This window comes from Caenorhabditis briggsae (assembly GCF_000004555.2).
Source record: "Caenorhabditis briggsae complete genome, chrV, whole genome shotgun sequence".
NCBI lineage: Eukaryota > Metazoa > Nematoda > Chromadorea > Rhabditida > Rhabditidae > Caenorhabditis > Caenorhabditis briggsae.
The window spans coordinates 10,456,394-10,476,115 of NC_013488.2; the positions used below are offsets into that span (position 1 = coordinate 10,456,394).

General features: G+C 38.5%; 6 protein-coding genes across 6 annotated transcripts; 3 read left to right on the top strand and 3 right to left on the bottom strand.

The window, feature by feature from the left end:
* Window positions 1-764: 764 nt before the first annotated feature.
* Window positions 765-1,766, bottom strand: Cbr-lpd-9 (the record flags this gene model as incomplete). The annotated part of the gene is made up of 3 exons (XM_002637099.1): window positions 765-956; window positions 1,003-1,135; window positions 1,696-1,766. The coding sequence occupies 3 exons, from the start codon at window positions 1,764-1,766 to the stop codon at window positions 765-767; spliced, it is 396 nt and encodes a 131-aa protein (XP_002637145.1).
* A 1,366-nt stretch (window positions 1,767-3,132) lies between these two features.
* CBG09646 lies at window positions 3,133-3,534 on the top strand (the record flags this gene model as incomplete). The annotated part of the gene is made up of 3 exons (XM_002637098.1): window positions 3,133-3,223; window positions 3,270-3,400; window positions 3,445-3,534. The coding sequence occupies 3 exons, from the start codon at window positions 3,133-3,135 to the stop codon at window positions 3,532-3,534; spliced, it is 312 nt and encodes a 103-aa protein (XP_002637144.1).
* A 275-nt stretch (window positions 3,535-3,809) lies between these two features.
* On the top strand, window positions 3,810-5,129 carry Cbr-mics-1 (the record flags this gene model as incomplete). The annotated part of the gene is made up of 6 exons (XM_002637097.1): window positions 3,810-3,873; window positions 3,921-4,100; window positions 4,161-4,291; window positions 4,340-4,614; window positions 4,667-4,795; window positions 5,030-5,129. 6 exons carry the CDS (start codon window positions 3,810-3,812, stop codon window positions 5,127-5,129), a joined length of 879 nt encoding a protein of 292 aa, XP_002637143.1.
* A 618-nt stretch (window positions 5,130-5,747) lies between these two features.
* On the top strand, window positions 5,748-15,010 carry Cbr-vps-54 (the record flags this gene model as incomplete). The annotated part of the gene is made up of 9 exons (XM_002637095.1): window positions 5,748-5,947; window positions 6,001-6,225; window positions 10,752-10,932; window positions 10,980-11,081; window positions 12,381-12,533; window positions 12,582-14,164; window positions 14,214-14,428; window positions 14,453-14,858; window positions 14,908-15,010. The coding sequence occupies 9 exons, from the start codon at window positions 5,748-5,750 to the stop codon at window positions 15,008-15,010; spliced, it is 3,168 nt and encodes a 1,055-aa protein (XP_002637141.1).
* CBG09644 lies at window positions 6,443-8,724 on the bottom strand (the record flags this gene model as incomplete). Its single annotated transcript, XM_002637096.2, has 7 exons — window positions 6,443-6,496; window positions 6,577-6,741; window positions 6,971-7,054; window positions 7,096-7,354; window positions 7,403-7,656; window positions 7,702-8,439; window positions 8,533-8,724. The coding sequence occupies 7 exons, from the start codon at window positions 8,722-8,724 to the stop codon at window positions 6,443-6,445; spliced, it is 1,746 nt and encodes a 581-aa protein (XP_002637142.2).
* Window positions 15,011-15,387: 377 nt separating the features above from the next.
* Window positions 15,388-16,648, bottom strand: Cbr-cat-4 (the record flags this gene model as incomplete). Its single annotated transcript, XM_002637094.1, has 4 exons — window positions 15,388-15,602; window positions 15,648-15,845; window positions 15,902-15,997; window positions 16,471-16,648. 4 exons carry the CDS (start codon window positions 16,646-16,648, stop codon window positions 15,388-15,390), a joined length of 687 nt encoding a protein of 228 aa, XP_002637140.1.
* Between the last annotated feature and the right edge of the window lie 3,074 nt (window positions 16,649-19,722).

The following is a 19,722-nucleotide window of genomic DNA, read 5'->3' on the forward strand; positions in this document are numbered from 1 at the left end:
TAGAAGCTGAAAATAATTTTTAATGGCTGATTTTACTTTTAGAGGCCTTGTTTTTAGTATATCCCGATTTAAGTTGCTATTTTTTTGTATTTAATACGGATTCGACTACTTTCACTCTATCCTTTGAGGGGAATAAATTCACTATTATTCGCATCATGCGAATACTGTGGATCCACGTTTCTCATTTTATCATTGGCTTTTATTTCTTTGAAATGTCACGGAAAAAAGCTATGTGAAACAATTTACTTAAAAAGTTCAGCGTGAAAAGTGCCCCCTGTTGCGTAGATACGATTACTCAATTATGTTCCTATGTTCACATGGAGACTGGGCAAAAAAAACGGGATTCGGAAAGTTGTGTTTCTCAAAATAGTAAACCTGAAAAACTTAAGTTTCTCTATTGAAGTGGAAATGGCACATCACACATTAACCATTAACTGATAACAGGAGTAGTGTGTGGAAACGAGGAGGAGTTATCAGAAAGAGAGAATCAATAACTTAAAATGTACCAAGAATCTTGATAACCTGAAAAAACTGCTGACTCCACAAATGCAATGACGAGGATGGTCTAATTGACCGACGACGCTTACGTCCGGGTGGCCGCCTAATTTGGATTATTGCGTTTTTTGTCAGGAATGAGAAGAAAATAAACAGGATACAAGAACAAAATTTTATACGAAAAAAATTTTATTGAAAATGGTTAAAATTACACTAAAATTTAGTGATTTCTTCCTAAACCGAAAGAAGGCGTTCGGTAGGTACAACATTTAGTGGTGAGCCTCGTCGTGTCCATGATGACCGTGATTACGGTACTTGTATTTGAGTCGCTGCTCTTCTGGAATAGCAAAATCGTAAACGACAGTTCCGGCTTTGATGATTCCGAAAAGAAGTGCCAATCGCCATACGATTTTGAGGTATTGGCCATATGGTGATTGACGGAAAAAGTCGGGGTCCTTGTTCTGAAAAAAACTACTTTCTAGAAAATAGAACTGGTAGGATACTCACGATAGCACGATAAGCCGAGGTAGCCTCTTGCTTGGCGTTTCCAAACAAGAACATTTTTGGCATGTTGTTCACATTATCCCATTTTCCTTCGCTTCCAAGTCTGTTGATCTCTTTCCAGACGGCTTGAGAATCGCTGAAAGAATGATACAAATTTTTTCTAGGATAATTAGATTCACAGAACAATGAAATCAGTAAAAAATACCCGGAAACATGTTTGACATATTTAGTTTTTATGTATTACTCTTGTCCGAAATCAATGCACGTTGCGACCGAAAAAACAACGGTGGGCGGAGCTTAGCTACCACAGAGAGAACCTTACCGTATTTTTCAAACTATTGCACGCGCCTTTAATACAGTACCTCAACATTTATCGAATTTTCTCAAAATTCTTTCATTTTTTCGCTTGTTTCTGTCTAATTTTGTGTAATTCTTATCAATCTTTAATTTATTTTTCTTATAAAATAGAAAAAAAAACAGCCAAATAGGGCCCAAAATAAAAAACGTCCAAGGTACGGTATTTAAAGGCGCATGAATCAATTTGTTTTTTCGCTTTGCGACCGACGATGCGATTTTGAGTAAATTTTCGGCCGCAACGTGCATTGATTTCGGACGAGAGTAATAAAACAGTGATTTTTGTTGTCTTGTTTTCAGACGAGCTGAGATACATTTCGAAAGATTCGAACAAAAACTTACTGAGAGTGCGAGGAGACTTGACGGACAGCAATACGCGCTACTTGGCGACCGGCTTGAGATAAGCCTGACATGGCGGAATTACCTGAAATACGGTATAAAAATTTTCAGAACATTATGAAGAAAAATAAGATTTTATAAAGATAAAACACCCATTCGCCAACACCCCGATCGCTATTTGGAAAAGTAGAAATTCATCGAGCACGCGCGCCTGCTCGATGAATTTCTGAAGGCGTAGGTCTGTCGCGCTCGGGATTTTGGCGAATGGAAAATACTGAACGACCTGAATATAAAGAAAAATTTAATTTACAGAACGATTAGGTTTGATACATGCAAAAATTAAAGAGGTAAAAGCGCAAGAAACGGTTTTGAAGCATTGAAATTTCCGATTTTTCTCGATATAAAAAAAAACTGTATGATTTTCAAAGGCACATGTTCAAATCTCTAACTTCGTTGGAATACCATCGAACAATCAATGATATTCCTTTAAATTCGCATACGGTTACTCTCAGAAAAAAATACGAAATTTTGAAATTAAATATCCTTTCTTTCAAATCAGAAGTGGTTGCTGTTGAAAATACTTAAGCTAAAGTTTTTTAGCGGACCACGCTCTCCCACAGAACAATTCCGAACTGCAAATTAATTTTTGATCTACAGAAAAAAAGTTTGGCGCGATCACAATTGCAGGTCTAAAACCATAATTTCAGAATTTTTTATCTGATTTTGTGGAGTTCCAAGATGATTCAAATGATTCTTAAAAAATTAATTAGTGGTTATAGATTCATGTATGGTCGCTTTCCGGAAGAAAAAAATGTCAAAAATGGTCGTTTTGAAAGTTTTTTACAGAAAAAATCTATCTCCTGTTTCAGTTTTTGACATTTCCAGGAGTTCTATAGCTCAAAAAAAACCGCAATTGTTTTTTCTACATTTTCTATGGATGAATTTTTATTTTGTCTGATAAAACTTTTTTTATAATTCAAAAACCTCATGAAATTGCACAAAATAGCATTTTTGCGTTGTTTCTTGATTATAAATCATTTGAATCATCTTGGAACTCCACAAAATCAGATAAAAAATTCTGAAGTTATGGTTTTAGACCTGCAATTGTGATCGCGCCAAACTTTTTTCTGTAGATCAAAAATTAATTTGCAGTTCGGAATTGTTCTGTGGAAGAGCGTGCGGACCGCATATTTTAAAAAATAGACGAACAAAAAAATTTCTCAGTTAGTAATATGTTTTTTCGACAGCTGAAACAACAGGAAAAGCGGTGCTAAAAAATTTGCCCGGCTGGGGGAAACGCGCAAAGGGATCCATATGACGCACTTCTCGATCGCTTGACGCTATTCTTGGTTTTCGGTTTTTTTTTTTGAATTAAATTTACATCTTCACAGCTCTAAATATATTTGAATCTAACCTGATTTATTGTTTTTATTCAGAACAATGAGCCATACGATTCTTCTCCTTCAGCCAACAGATAACATCGAATCGCGATCCTGGTCGGACTACGAATCAACAAATGATTGCCTTGATGGTGAGCACTTTTTGAAAAATTCAACTCGCAATGTGATGTTTTTCAGGAATCTGCAAAGTCTACGAGGAATATCTGAAAAAGAAAACACCAACAAAACCAACCATCACATATGATATTTCTAACCTGTTTGAGTTCATCGACGATCTGAAAGATCTCTCAATGCTTGTTCTTGACAGCGTACGGTCTTTTTTTTTTAAATTTTGTAAATAATTAATTTTCAGGAAACATATACATACGTTCCGCACAATAAACAGTTTGTGAAAGAAAGTATATACAAATTAATGGACACCAGGTTGAATAAGCAACAGTGATTGGTATAAACAACATTCCACACATATTTTCCCACTTTTATCTCTCAATCGCTACGGAGTCACTTCCTCAGTTTTAAACCGATTTATTCGATTTTTGAGGCAGAAAAATCAAGAATTTTTCCATGTTTTTAATTCCGTTTCTAATTTACTAAAACACTAAGATGTAATGAACTATTTAAAAGCTTCGTTTTTCGTTTGTATTATCCGGAAGTTGTCAATTTCTTCATGATACTGTTGTGCATTCACTGCAATTTTTAGAAAGAAATTGATTCAGTATGATGGTGTCGCCTCCTCAGGAAGACGTCGTATTAAACGCAGACTCAGAACCTGTCTTTGAACGTGAGTTTTTTCTTCAGAGAGACTCGAGAGTTGGTTTGAATCTTCAGATGGAGCCACTCTCGTTTCTTCTCCATTTCATGCTGACGCTGAGCATACGTTCGATATATCATTTGCTGCAGAAGTCACTGACGACATGACGTTCGACGACACCACAACAACTAGCAGAAACCATGATAGCATTCCAGAAGAGGCATTGAAAATGGTAGAGATACAGAAGACAAATCACGGTAAGTCGCTTTGTGACTTTAAATCGCTACCACAGTAGACATCGGAAAAAGATATTTCAGGATTTGGTTTCAACATTGTCGGGGGGACTGATAACCCGCATTTCCCTGGCGACATTGGAATTTACGTTTCGTCCGTGAATTCTGAATCCAAGTCTTACGGGGTCGTTCGGACAGGTGACAAAATCTTATCGGTTTGTTGTGAATCAAACGATCATCTAAAGAAAAATGCACTTTTTTAGTTTGATGGAATCGACATGACTTCCAAAACACACGATGAAGCTGTCGATGTATTCAGAAGCGTTGAAACTGGACATGTTGCAAAGATGCTGATTGATCGTGAATACTTATATCTTCAAGAAGATCGCACACAAACCCCAACGGCTTCTGCAATTCTTTCTCCTCAAGTAACACCACAAACGAACGGAGTCAGAAACACAGACACGCCCAAATCAATGACGAATTCCGAATCAAAAGGTCGTTTGACTTCTCATGGAATCTCAGCAGTTATAGAAAGGTTAGCAGAAAGCTAAAATTGAAATTTGTTTCGAACAAGGCTATCTTTTCAGAATTCGTGGAAAAGTTTACGACGAAGAAGATGCTCAAAGTGTGACATCATATGCCCCGTCTACTCATTCCATAATTGACGATGTTCCGAGAACTCCACGTAAACCACTCAGTATTCTGGACCCAAGAAAGTAGGTTTTAATTCGGGGCTAACAATCTCACCGCACTTATCTAGAACATTGGGCGTCAGGTTACTTCAGTTTCGCCCTGTAGCGGAAGGTATGTTCGAGACGGGATCCGAAAATTCCAAAAATTGAGACTATTTTCGAAATAAAATTCAGACCGAAATATTTCCGAATTTTTTTCTACATCGCTGGGAAGCGGCACAGCACCCCTAAAAACAAAAAAAAAACTCCAATTTTCAGTAACTCGTGGATCACGGAGGCACTGTACGTCTCAATCGGACTTGGTGCTCTAACCCTATCAGGATATCTTGTCTACAGATTCATCAGAAGTCGCAAGTAACAATGCCTCTCTCGGCTTTCCTTCACATTCATTCATTCTTGTTCTTATTGAAATACTTGTATTATCATCAGTTCTATCATCACCGTTAATCTCTTCAGTTTCCGTTTCCCTCGGTTTTTTTTTCTTCAAGATTCAATTCAATTTTTCTTTATTTTTCTTTCACTTCATGACAATCAAATTTTGGTGCTGTTTACCGTTAAAACCGTAGCGAGTTACAGTAGGGAATAGATATAAAACACTCCCACAGGTATTGATAGAATTCCCGTTTCCGTTTTAAAAAGTTCTATTCTTTCTTTCCCTTTTAGCAGTTCTAGTTGCGAATGTGTGTGAAAATTTTAGCCGTCGTCTCTGAACCTTTCTCATTCTATTCGCTCCATTATTTCGCACCAAGTGCTGCTCAAGTACCATTTCAATTCTCTCCATCTCTTTTTTCGGTGCCGATAATAAAGATTCTGAATGTGTTCTTCGTTTATTTTTTCAATATCGATTTAGCCTAGAAAAACTGTTAATCACAGTTTTCAATATTTCCATATTATGTCAAAATCTACATATAGCCGTGCTGTCGCTTATGGTGCATTTCAATAAAAATGTGTATTGGCTTTCAGAGATGATTCATAGATGAAAGCGATGGAAGAGCGAACAGTGGGTCTCATATCTGCCAGTTCGTCACGTGCATCACTGAAAACCCAATTGGAGAACGGATACCCGAGAATCTGTGACTATTGTGAACCTACAATTGAATTTCTATCATCATCAGAATTAGCACGTCATATTCGGCAAGATCATACAACACAAGAGGGTGGGAGCTTTCTCTGCAGGTCAGTTATTTTCCGGATCAAATGAATTCCTCATTTCTATTTTGTAATTACAGGTACGGAGAACACGGAGTATGTCAGAAACTGCCATTAGAAGGTGTATGTGATGTTGATTTCGAAGCTCATATTCGACGATGCCATACTTCACAATCAGTTCCTTACTCGCGTTCAACATCTTGTTTCACAGAGGATAACGAAGAAGCAGCGAGTTTGCGAAGTATCCGATTGACAAGCGACCGAGATACTCCGACGATTGAAAAAAAAAAATTCACACTTCATAGGTAAATTTCGTTTTATTTCGTTTCGAATGGGGATGGGTATTTAAGTAGAAAGCTATTGTGATCACAGGTTTCGATTATTAATGGGGGAATGGAAAACAGAAAACAAAGTGAGAGGGATGGGGGAGAAAATGATTAACAACCTGAGAAGAAGAGCAACTAATATTATGAAGTAGATAACCGGTAACTGGGATGGGTTTGAATCTAACGAGACTGCTGATTAGGATCGGGTGCCTTTGGGATTTGCACTGTATCCTTGGGAGTTTCCACCTTCCTGAAAAGTATCACAGTTTTAAAATTTGCAAGTAGAAAATAGGATAGAAATGAACAAGTGGCTCATGTGGGTGCGCTTGCCTTATCGAGCGATGCTTGACGTGAGTTTGGCTTAGATCCACCCTTCTTGGGCTGTTCGGGAGATCCTCCAGGGAAGAACTCGGCGAATGGATTTTCCGCCAGTGACATCTTCTTTCTCTCGGTTCCGTTGTCGATTGTGAAGTCACCATCCTCATCTTCTCCATCCTGTGCATATAGTGAAGTGAAATATGTGATTTGTGTTTTAAAATAATTTGATATCATGCCCCAGTGAATTCAAAACAGTGAATGCGGTTTTTGAAATTTTTTTGTGATTGAGAAAAAATAGATAGAAGGCAAATGTTCAACTTACAGAGAACTTTTATTTATAATTTAAATCCTAAAAATATTTCTCAAACACTGTGTTTTGATTCTCTAAAATCTCTCACTAACTCACCCTTCTGTCGAACGTATTTCCCTTTTTGAGGATCTTTTCGTTCACAATCTTCTTAGTGAAATATGTGTAGGAGTATGTGACTAGCTGAAACTCGAGAATTAGTTCGGCATTCAATTTTTTTATACCTGAATAAGAGAAAGAATCGAAAGTCCTAGCCACATTCCAATGGATCCTCCCAGAGCGGCAATGAAAGTGGTTGGAGTGTATTTCCATTGTTGTTCCATAGTCAAATACTCGAATGGTCCCCATGAAAGCTCGACAAGTGTCAAGTCTGGACGAAGCATACGTCCCTTCACAGAGTGATCAACTTCGAATCTGATTTGACGGCAATCGGGGAAGCACTTGTTAGCGCATTCTGTGTCGGAATAGTTGCCTTTTTGAACACTGAAATGATTATATTTGTGGAATATGCCTGAAAGTCGTCAAACATACTCGACTGTGCATTGTGTGTAGTCACAGAGAGGGAAGATCTCCATATCCTCTTTCTTGGCCAAGTAACTCAATGAAAGTGGTGTACAGTGGCATGCGTCTCGAATCATCTCCATACGGCATCTGGATCGGCAATTGAATTCACTATCCTCTCCATCTTCGACATCACGACATCTTGTTCCTTCCTCGTCGTTCTCTAACATCTGATAGAGTGCAGTCACATGAGCGGTAACTTCGTGACGTTGTCCCAAACAGAGCTGAAATTAAAGATTTTAAAATGGATTAAATTTTGGGTTCATTACCTCATCAATGAATCCATCTCTAGACCGTCCCTTTCCTTCCATGAATCTGTTCAATGAAGATGGTCTTCCGTGGAAATCAACAGACATGCAGTCGATCTTTTGTCCTTCTGTGTTCTCTGCATTGTGGGATAGCAACATGTCAAAGAATACTCCTTGATCATCGATGGTTTTGAAGTTATCTTTGTCAAATTCTGGTTGGTAGCAAATTTGCATCTGTGAAATCCATGAGATTCTGAGCTTCGTCTTGATGACAGTATCGTCGTCATCGAATGTTCTTCTTCTGAATCTTTGCATGGAACGACGGAGAACTTCAATACCAGTTTTCTGTGTGAATTCATCGAAAGTGATACGACGGGAGTCAAGAATATCTCTCCATTTCTTGAATGTCTTTCTCTTTGCTGCGAGTCTCGGAGAGTTCTTGAACACATGAATCGAACGAGCTGATCCATGAGCAGTGGTTTCTCTCTCCAAACTGCTGTATGTTGCTATCATATCGTATGCTTCCATTACAAGTCGATAGTCCCATGGTTGCTTCATGAAGGCATCATGGTCAGTCATATTGGCAAGACTTTCATCAACAACGGCGTCCCACTCGTCAGCTGGAGCACTGAGATTCAGTTTGAAATGAGACCAAGCTTGCGCTCGAGACATGCAGAAAGTGACATTTGGCATGGTCATAGACTCGTTGAACACAATGTTGATGTCTGATTCCTTTGGATACTCAAAGTATTCCTCGAACTGTAATTGAAAGTGAAAACTAAAGTTTGCGATTGAAAAAAAAAACAGAACAGAGAGGGGATCCTAATGTGATAATGAGAGGTAATTACTTACCAGGTCGAAGACGTCTTTAACAGTAAGAACAGCCAAGAAAGCGACGATAAAGATGAATGCGTACTTCCTTGCACGTCTTCCGAACAACGCATCTTTCCATGACGACGGCTTGTCATCTTCTGGATGAGCATGTCGTGGCTCATTGACATCGTGCATCTCGACGGATGTCTGGTCTTTTACCTTTGCTCCCATTCTGAAAACACACTACTACTGGTAAACTACTACTGGTACTGGTAAAAATGTTTTCAAAATGCTTTAGAAAAATATTTGTGTCGGGAGTGAAAACATATGTCTAATTAAGGATCTTTAAAGTGTTTATTAGAAAAGTACGTCTAGAACAGAGTGGATAGTTCCAGCTAAATGAGGACAGTTAACTCTTCCTCTCAACTGATTGGGTTGACTTAAGAAGAGACGGAAAACGGTAGAGAATGACGGTCAAAATAGTAATTCGAATTATTGGTTTTGAGAGCGTCGAGAAGGATGGGAAAACGATGAAAAAGAAGGAGTAGGAGGGTCAAAGTTAGATGATGGTCACGCCTTCTTCTCCACCTTCATCGTCGGTTTCCTCTTCTCCTAATCAGACGATATCTGATTTTTTTCCTGACGGTCAAATAGCTGTTAAACCAAAGAAACATTCCTAATGTTGTTTCAGGAGAACTTTGAAACATAAAGCAGAATTAGAAAATGTCGAAAAAGTTCTCCAAAAATATAACAGTGATTTGACCGGTACACCTGATTGGGGAACGAAAACCTGATTTTCAACAGACGGAAGAAAATGAAATTGCGAAAAAAGTAGACCTGATATCAACAAAAATTGACGTTACTTTATCGAAGAATGTACCTGAATTTTGGAAAAATGAGATAAAATATAGGGTTTGTTGGTAAAGATCGGGAAGGTCTTCATTGTTTTAGAAAGTGGAGCCATCGTCGAAGTTTGTATTCTGGATATTCCAATACACGGAACTGAGTCATCTTACGTAACTGTACTCCAGACCATAACAACGAATTAGGTACTTAAAAATTCTTCTTCTATCCCTAATTTTTTGCAATCAAACATGAGGTGCCTGGAACTGCCACGTCATAATGACTTCATCGAATCGATCGGAATGAGGGACTCATGAAGTAAACGTAGCGAAAGTTTTCTTCAGACCTCATTCATTACTGTAATTAAAAGTTATGCCTTGTGATCACGAATTACTTTAGGATTCGATCATTTCGGAAACCTAGTTCTGTAATGCAAACTGTTAGTTAAGAGTTACAGATGAAAGATGCAATCTTTCAGTGTCACTTTTATCAGTTTGATATCTTTATAGGTTTTCAATCATCTTTCTGTTCCTCTTCAATGATAAAGGGTCTTTTCCAAATATCAAACTCCAGTGTTTCAAGACTTTCTTTTAAAATTACCCATTATGTTCTTGTTTTGTGGTTCCACTCTATTAGGTCACTTGATTGAATTTCAAAAAATGGCTGAATCAAGTGTAACCTATTTTTTCCTTTCCCCTCCGCAACCCAGTCTATCTTTTTCTGATAACTCCCAAAAACAGTAATTTCAATCTGACCAGTGGCAGTAGTTTATCAACGTCTCCTCTTCTCTTCTTCTTCTGCCGCATCGAAGTATCTGTCTCTATCGTTATCAGTGATTGTAGAAAATGAGAAATTATTGTGATGGGGACGGACCGGTGGACAATCTTCAGTTAAAAAAACGGTGGGGAAAGAAAGATTCGGATGACCTTTGGTTTGGATTTGATATCAACCACACAGAAATTTATGGTAGGCAACACAGTCAACCACTTTGAAGATGTGGGGGGAAATAGAACATGTGAAGCGAACGGGATTTGACGACACTCGAAATGGGGGATGGAAATGAAGGGTATTTCTCGTCACATAGATTCAACGTAAACATTAGGTTCTAATCGAAAATTTCGTCTCAAAGGTATGAAAGTTTCGTCCGGTTTAAGTGAGTCTACAGTATCTAGTTCTGTAATTCCATTAAAATACAAACAAAATATCGGGAGGCCACCCTATACTTGCACTTCGAGCTATATTATCCTAATTTCTATAAGATATATCAAAAATGTGTCAACTGATAAAATGTTGGGGATATTATGAAAAAAATTTTGGTAGTTGACTATTTTCAGATATTTTTCATAGGAACCGAGATAATTGAGCTCAAAGGGCAAGCATGGTGTTTAAAGTATCTCATTCCACGTTTTTTACAGTTTCACACAAAATTTGTCCGCAGTGCTTGCCGATCCATCACGTTCCCGGAATGACCTATCAACATTCTTCACTCGTCACTGGGGAGATACTTTTGTACCAACACAACCAGTACCAACATCAAAACGACTAGCGAAAATGGCTGATGCATCTTTCGATAGTTATTGTCAGGCTGCTGGGGAGGTGAGGGAATTGTAAGAATTTCAGTTTTAATATTGGATTTTTTACAGTCTTACAAAAGATATCAAGCAGTGAAAAGAGCATTGCGACTGAGTCATACTGAAGGCACAGAGTCTGGAAATGAACGACAAGATGCTGAAGATTTACCAACGGTAAGACCCAGTAATAGAAACCGAAAATGAGCCCTCCCGGGCCTACAAAACAAAATAAGCTCGACTTACCGTATCAATCTCCTTCGTCTCCGTTGCTCTTCTTGATGTGCTTTCTCATCTTCATAGATCGTTTGTCCAATTGCCATAATCATGATGACAGTGAATATTCGTTTCCTAGTAGGCGTTCAGAAAGTGAAGGTGTTTTGAAAATATTGGTTTGTCTGGTATTCCTCCACCTTCTTCTCGCATAATTGAAAAGTTTTAGTCAAATAATAAGAATAGAATTCTCGAAGAATTTCGATAATTAGTTTCTCACATTCAGTAATTAGATATTGAAAACAGGTTCTCGAGACTTCAAATTACTTTAGCAAAGTGTTTAGAACTGAGCTGAAGAGTCGCAGTTGTTTCTGTGATACTTTTTCTTTTTGCTATCGCTTTACGACGGACCGGGCGAACAGCCGGAATGACGAGACTCAGAGGATGAAGAGAAACGGAGCTGGAGGGTATCTAAATCACTCGTTGATCGGGATGTTTCGTGTTTTTATCTCGTTGTGATCAGGTGTAGGTACTGAGTGACAAATTGACGACGTCTTGTTGGCACAAGTGGACACATCTGGCTGACCAACGGGAGTGTTAACAAGATGTGGGAGGAAGATCGGAAGATCAAGAAGAATCAGATGAAAATACTGGGTTAGGGAGTTTTGATATGTTTTCACTGTAGAAGCTGAAAATCTGAGAACAGGAGACAATTCCATTTGCTCTGGAAATTAACTTTTGATGTGCTACGTTTTCAGTCAGTCAACCTCACGGGCATCCCTTGCCTTTTGCTATTGAGCAACTTCTGAAGGCAATTCTTTGTAATCCAGTAGAGTTTCCAGTTATCTCTGTTTTTAATAGGCTATCAATGATAGCGAAACTCAATTTTGTAATAATCTTTTAAATCCTATATTTCAAGTTTTGCCGATCACTTGCATCCACCTCCTAGAGTTCCTCGTCAATAACGATTAACTTCACAATCCATTCAAAATTACGAAATATGAGCCTAGACGTATCCATCCTCTGTGTTCGGTCAGCTGTTCTTTCGCTATTATCAGCTAGTTTCTTTGATGTTTGTCATCTTTTTCGTTTTCGCATCAAGTGAGGGTGGAGGAGAAACAGCTGTCTTCTCCTTTTCTTTCTTTTTCCATCCCCGTGAAAAGGAGACTCAAAGCTCATGGAACGGCCGGGAGAGCCAAATGATCATTGAGATGGAAAATGAGGGAGATAGAAGTGCAAAAGAATTGAAGAACTATTTTTCAGGTCTTCATCGATCCACGATTCACACTTGGAGACAGTTCAACATTCTCAGCTGTTTTCACAGTTCCTGCCAATGAAAATCTGGACGCGTTGAAGCAGACATTATCCGGTAAAAATGTGATACCTGCGACACCGTTGGAAGTTGCCATAAACAAAGTACGGTACTTCCTTGTATTTACAGTCAATTATCATCTGATTTTCCAGAAACCAGGCGAGTTTCGTGACTACGAAGCACTTCAAAACCGTCTCGAAATGATGCATGATGTTGTTGACGGAAGACTAGCTGGAAAACTTGTTGCCAAAACTGATGACTTCTGGCAAGTGGTTCGATCGTACAGTGGCCTCCAGGAACAACTAGCGAATGCGTTGCAATGTGTGATGGTTGTAAGGAAGAACTTGAAACATGTCGATGAACTAGTATGCGACCAAACAAAGAAAATCATTGAAGTTCACCAAAAATACGAACAGAAAAAGCATTTATTGGCCAAGTTAAACGATATTGCATGCCTGCGAGAAGCACAATCCACAGTCCAGATGATGTTGTCACAAGGGGATTATCCGAAAGCAATCGAATGCATCGAAACGAGTTTGGATGTTCTTTCAAAAGAACTGAACGGAGTGACGTGCTTCCGACATCTTTCATCTCAACTCAGAGAGCTGTATAGTGTCATCGGAAGAATGATGAACGAAGATTTTACTTCTTTAATTCAGAAAGAATTTGGAGTGAAGCCAGAAGCAGGAACACTAATTCAGGCAGAAGGAGAGCTCTCAGCCGTACTTCTCGGTTTGATGAGAATGCGAAAATATACCTTCATTTCGGTTTTGCGAGAGGAGATTATAGAAGGTGTGAAAAGTGTAATGAGACACGTCATCAAGAGTCAAATTCTGAATAGTGGAGTTGATTTAAGCGATTTCGATCCAAGTCTCACCCAACTAGGAGAGCCTGTTCGAAGAATGAAGCATGCAGATTTTCTAAAAACTGTTCGAGCTGTGATGGACGAAGAGTACTTTTTCTGTAAACGACTTGAAGCACTACAAGATATTTTACTGGAAACTGCACAACGAGCGCACCCCTCAAATCGTCATGGATCCGAAGATATTATTATTGAACGATTGGAAGAAGCAAAGCTCAATGAATCTGATTCTGACGATGAAACGGGATCCTTTTCGAAGTCTACCAGTTCTGGAGGTTTTGTTTCTGGATCAGCAGTGAATTCTAATGCAACTGCCACAACACTTCTATCCATTGAAGTCAGATCTGAGGCTTTCCTGAAACGAGTTCTTCCTCTGATAGCAGAATTCGGGCATCAATGTGCACAACAAAGAATATCACGTCTTCTGATAGCACGAGCTAAGAATGCTTCAGTAACCGAGGCAACAACACCAACTCAACTTTCTGAATGTATTGCAATCGTCAAAGAATATCAATCGCAATGCGAAGAGGAAGGGTGGTATTCCACCCAGAATCAGAAAGCGGGTGGTCTCGGAAGAGCCATCAACAAACTGTCGATGGATTACATTGAGAAATTCCATGCGGCACGTAAGATGCGTATCGGAAACATGCTCGATACGGAGCTGTGGAAAGCTACGGATGTGTCTATTATCGATCAAAACATGGTAGATCAAGCTATCGAAACTGGAATGTTGAGAAGTTCGAAACGGATCGATGACGGGCCAACGAAAAAGCCATTCAAAAGAACTGGAAGCAGCGCAACAATCGATTCGGGAACCTCTGTTTCAAACCAAACTGGAATCATTGTTGATGAAGAAAGTTTTGTTGTTGTTGGGTTAGTTTTTTAATAATAGTTTCATTTTTCGTACAATTCGTATTTTTAGATCATCTATTACAATGATTCAAATTCTCGCTGATTACTGTGAAGCAATATCTAAGATGCCTACATTTGCGCAAGATTGGAATTCAAGAGTTATAGAGTTACTCAAAACTTTCAACAGTCGTTGTTGTCAGTTGATATTGGGCGCTGGCGCTCTTCAACTCGTTGGCTTGAAGACGATTTCCGTTCGAAATCTAGGTACTATTTTTGTAAACCTAAGTTGCTCAAAGTGATCGGTTTCAGCTCTCGCCGGTCGTTCGCTCGAATTAGTTTGCCGTTTCATCCCTATGGTTCATGATGAAATGGATAGAGTTCTTCCGGATGACAGAAAGAGTCTTCTTCGTTATTTTAAAGGAGTGGAGAGTGAATATCGAGATCATGTCAACGAGATTGCAATAAAACTGATCAGTGTGATTGCTCATTATACGACAAATTGCCTAGGAATGTGGGATGTGAAGGGGAATATTCCGTCTCCCGAATTTCAACAGATTTGTCGTCACATGCTGAAATTTCACAATGGCTTGACGGGAATTATGCCGCGAGACCAGATTGAGTCTCTATTCCGTCAGGTACATGAAAACTTCAAAGCCAACTTACGAGAACATGTAACTGGAATGGGTATTCGACCACATGACACTCTAAAATACGGGTATGTTCTGAAACTGTTTTTTAAACCCATCTCATTGTTTCACTTTCAGATATGTCACTCAAGACTACATGTATTACCAGCAAAATGTGAAAAATATGGAAAGTTGTCGGAATTTGGAGTTGGAGTCTCTCAACGATATAATGTTTGACTAGGTGTTGATTTTGTAATTATTCTTTTTTTTAGTTCTTCATGGTGCCTTTTTAATAGGATTGTGATATTGCTTGATTACGGTGTTGTTTCATTTCACGCTTCTTCTGTACCATTTCCCTCCCTAAACTGGTCCTCCATTCCCCCCTCTAATTGCTAATTGTGCTACCCTATCCGGGCGAGCTTTATATCATATTTTGTCACTTTGTTTGCTCTTTGAATCCTGGTTGTAATTTAAGTAATTTATTGCATGTACAAACGACAATAATGCGGTAGCCGAATGAAAAAACATGGTTTATGGTTTTAGTAGTGAGACAAAGCAGAAGCAGTAGTTAGTAGTTTTGACATGAAAAGTTAGTATTGACGAAAAATGAAAAGGCGTTTATCGCTTGTTGATGAGGTTGAGGAACTCCTCACGGGTCTTTGGATCATCACGGAACACTCCCAACATGCAAGAAGTCGTGGTCGATGCATTGATCTTTTGGACTCCACGCATCACCATACACATATGGGAAGCCTCAATAACGACAGCTACTCCGGATGGTTGAACTGCTTGAACCATGGCAGTGGCAATTTGTTTGGTCAAACGTTCTTGTACTGGAAATTTAATTTTTAAAACTTGAATAAAATATTCAGTTACACCTTGAAGTCGTCTGCTGAACATTTCAACGATTCTAGCGAGTTTTGAGAGTCCAAGAACTTTTTTATTTGGAATGTATCCAATGTGAACCTTTCCCATGAATGGAACCAGATGATGTTCGCAAAGAGAGAACATTTCAATGTCTTTCACAATAACCATCTCATCGTGATCCTCATCGAAGACAGCCTCATTGAGAAGTTCTGGAAATAGAAACTGATTAACTCCTCCAGATGATCCAGGTGATGTGTCAACTCACCATCGAGTTGGTCGTCGTATCCCTTGGTGAACGCCATCATGGCTTTGGCAGCACGCTCTGGAGTCTTCAAGAGTCCTTGTCGGTGAATGTCTTCTCCTGAAAAGAATTCGTGAAATAATCAGACTGCGTGGGAATGTGTCCCCATAATTTAATCATTGAATTCTAGGTTGTTTTCAGAAATGTGTGCCATTCCTCGAGTCATTCAGTCATACCGAATTCTGTGAGAGACAGGAAGTGATGTTTTGATTAGACCCCTTCTCATGATAACATTTTGTCATAAGGGAATCTGTGTTTCTTTAGTTCGTAAGTCAAAAGTTACCCATAAATATTGACCTCTGATAGTGAGTCATTATTTCTAAATTACGAAGTGTAAACAAAAACTTGCGGGAATTTAAAGAGTTATCAGTTGTACTAATGATCTTAAAAAATTGTTCTAAAAATTGAGCTGGAATTAGAAACTAGAAACTACGTCGTACTGATAATCAGATTTTTTGTATCAATGATCGACTAATCTTTTCCGAAATCAAAAATTTCAGAAATTTTTCATAAAAGTCATGTAGAGAACTCACCGACATGTTGAATAATGCTCTCATAAGCATTGCGCATTGACTTCAGATGATCTTCCTTGGGATTCACTCCGTTTGTCTTCTTGACATCAGACTTCAAGTCCACCTTCAAGTCATCCTCAGATCCAACACTGGCGGCATCAGAAGACAAAAATCCACTCTCGTTCTCGATACGGGACATTTTTGTGAAAAACTTCGAAAGATGAAGAAGAAAGAAACCTGGAAAATATGGAAGGTGAGAATGAGAGAAAGCGTAGGCGAGAGAAGAATCTGGTGGGAAGAAAGGTGGAGGAGGGAGCCCCAAGAATAAATGCCGGATGAAACCGAATATGTCTTAGATACCACTGAGTAAGAGTTTCAGTGAAAAAAGAATGACGAGATGGAGAGGCGGGGCACGTCATCTAAAAAAATAAGAAAGGGAGGAGGGAAAGGAAATCAATCTCAGACCGAATGGATAGACTTCTTCATCTTATCCCACTCATGAGGGGGAAAAATAAAGGAAATAAGGAAAAAAAGAATAAGAGAATAGCAAAAAATGGGGAATGCTACGGAAGACGTCGCCACATACATCAATCGTTTTCCGCCATTCTCTTTTTGGCACGTTCATGGTAACGATGATGGTAACAGAAAAAGGGAAAAAGAAGAAGAATGAATATTTTATTTATGCAAACAAAAGGAACGTGTAAAAAGAAACGCCGACTGATTAGGTTGGTATGATAGGCGCGGATAGAAAGAGGACTGGTCTAAAGGAAAAGGATACGTAGACGATGGAAGAGGATATTTTGCATCGTAAATCATGGACGATTGACGATCGTCGGACGCTCTCACGTGTACTTTTTTGCCCAACTTGACTAGAAGTTTCGTATCAAATGACCACAAAAATTTAGACAAAAGCTTTTAAATTGATTTGAAATATTTAACCCAAAAGTAGCCTTATTACAGAATTGATTTTAAAAATAATACTTTCTAAATAGTCTAGGTCCAGAAAACCAAACGCTGAATGACCATCTTAGTTCGTAAATTTCCTTTTTGAACGACTTTCTTTCTGAAGTGTGTAATCAGCTGAAGATGGGTAAGAAGAAGAAAGACATGGTAGAAGGACTGTCCTTTTCTCTTGATTACCTTCTTCAAATTTTTTGTCGTTGAAACAGTAAAAGCATCTTCAGAGGATCAACGTCATCAGGTCTTGTGTTTTATACGAAAAGAAAGTTTTAATGATGATGACAAAAAGAAACTGGAAGGAATTGACGAGAACGGATCTTCTCGCATCCAAAATAAATTGCAAGGATGTTCAAATAGTTCGGGAGGAGCGTTTCGAACTTGTAAATGTAAAGTTTTTGTCTACTTTTTCTAGTTCTCGTCCATCAGATATCGTTTTTATATTGACAGTCAGCCAGTCTGATGTTCGGGCTGATTGGGTACAAGTTGAGAGAAATGGGCGGTCAAAAAAACAAGATGAAAACTTGAAGTTATGTTTGTCAGCACTGTTATGATCAGGATTGAATGGGACTAGAAAGTTGGATTTCGCTCTTTTCGTTTTTAAAAACTGGATCAGAATGTAAAAGTGAAATGATTTCAAGATTTCTAAGGTTCCTAATGAAGGGTTAAACTTCCTAAGATTTTGAAAATTAAACTAGAGAAGTTTCCTAAAAAAAGAAACGTCACATGTAATTTATAACCTATTTGTTATAATTAAAGAAGAATAGATAACAAGACGAGGAGTGCCAGTTGGCCGATGTTGTACTATCTATCGGAGCCCTCTTTTATATGGAGTCTTATATCATCGCATGATAAATTGGTTCAGGAACTTTGAATTGTCACCTTCCAAAGAAAAAGAAAAGATAGTGCAATAGTGTAACTCTTTTTTGGCGGATTAATTAAGTGACGGAGTGAGACGGAGATTGCGTCAGAATGTAGAGAATGAGAAAGTGATACGCAGAGTTACGCTTTTCCGCTTTTGCTGACTTTTCAGAACATCATCTTACTGATCTGAAATCGACTATAATTCTTCTAATTCTAATTTGCAACTTTGACAGAGAACAGAGATCACTGTCAGGATTAGGGCGGAATTAGAAACATTTCGATTCACAATTTGGCGCATTGTTCCCAAAATCATCATTTGTGTTCCTAATAGGCACTGAGATGGTTTGATGTTTCAAATTTTTTATTCATTCTAACCTTCGACCTTTGAGAAGGAATATTACCGATAAACCTGTATTAGAAGTTCTCCTTTGATAGAAGGATCCCTCTATTAGAAGGGCCTTCCAAAAGGGTTACAACTTGTTGCGTTCGAAACTTAAAATTTCCATTTGTTTTCAGTGGAAAATTTTTCAGAAATGCCATATTTTTACAGAGATTTGTTGAAACACTATTTCCTGCTCACAATCAGATATTTGCTCAGTTCCAGTGAAACTGATAGATTTTCATGGTTTTTGAACGAGAATTTTCCTTATTTTTATATGAAAATTTTCGGAGAAAATGGCTGGAAAAATAGAAGGCCCCCTCTAATTGAAGGGTCCCTATAAAAGAAGAACCCTCCTTGGGTACCTTGGAACTATGGAAAAACCGGTCCTTCTAGTGCAGGTTTTACAGTATTTCAAGAAGCATTCAAGAAAAAAAAACACAGTGATAGAAAACCAAGATTCTCAAAAGCTGTACACAAAATAGGCAAGAGCACAATGGAATAAAAATATAATCATAGCTAGGGCTTTATATTTCTTATTTCTTGTGTTTCCTGCTGAACTTAAATATGCTTTATTCATTGTTTTCCTTCCGTTGTTTATACAGAACCTGGAAGTCAGATAAGGGGGTCACATTTTATGAAAAGTTCATCAGTTTGTATTTTGTTTCTCTATAAAAACAGTAAGTATTTCCGACGGATGTTTCGATGATAACAGTGGGTTCTTGAAATTTTGTTAGGACAATTGTAGTACTGTGTTTACCTCTTCCCTTGACCGGAAAACGTCGGAAGAAATTTATCAGTTGTAAAATTATTTTAAAATTGCAATGCTCTTTCTCTGTTTCCCTCGATTTCATGGAACGATTGGTCCCTATTCCGGAATTTGGCAAGTTTAATGAGGAGTTATTTGAAGTTTCGCACTTTAATTTTGGACCCAGTACACAGGTAAAATGCGAACGGGTCCGTTACGGACGCTTCGCGTTCGCGCGCGGTTAAAATAGGAACCGCATACGGACCGCACGCGAACCGTTTTATTATTATTCGGATTGATCCCCGTATCCTGTCCGTTTGCGAGC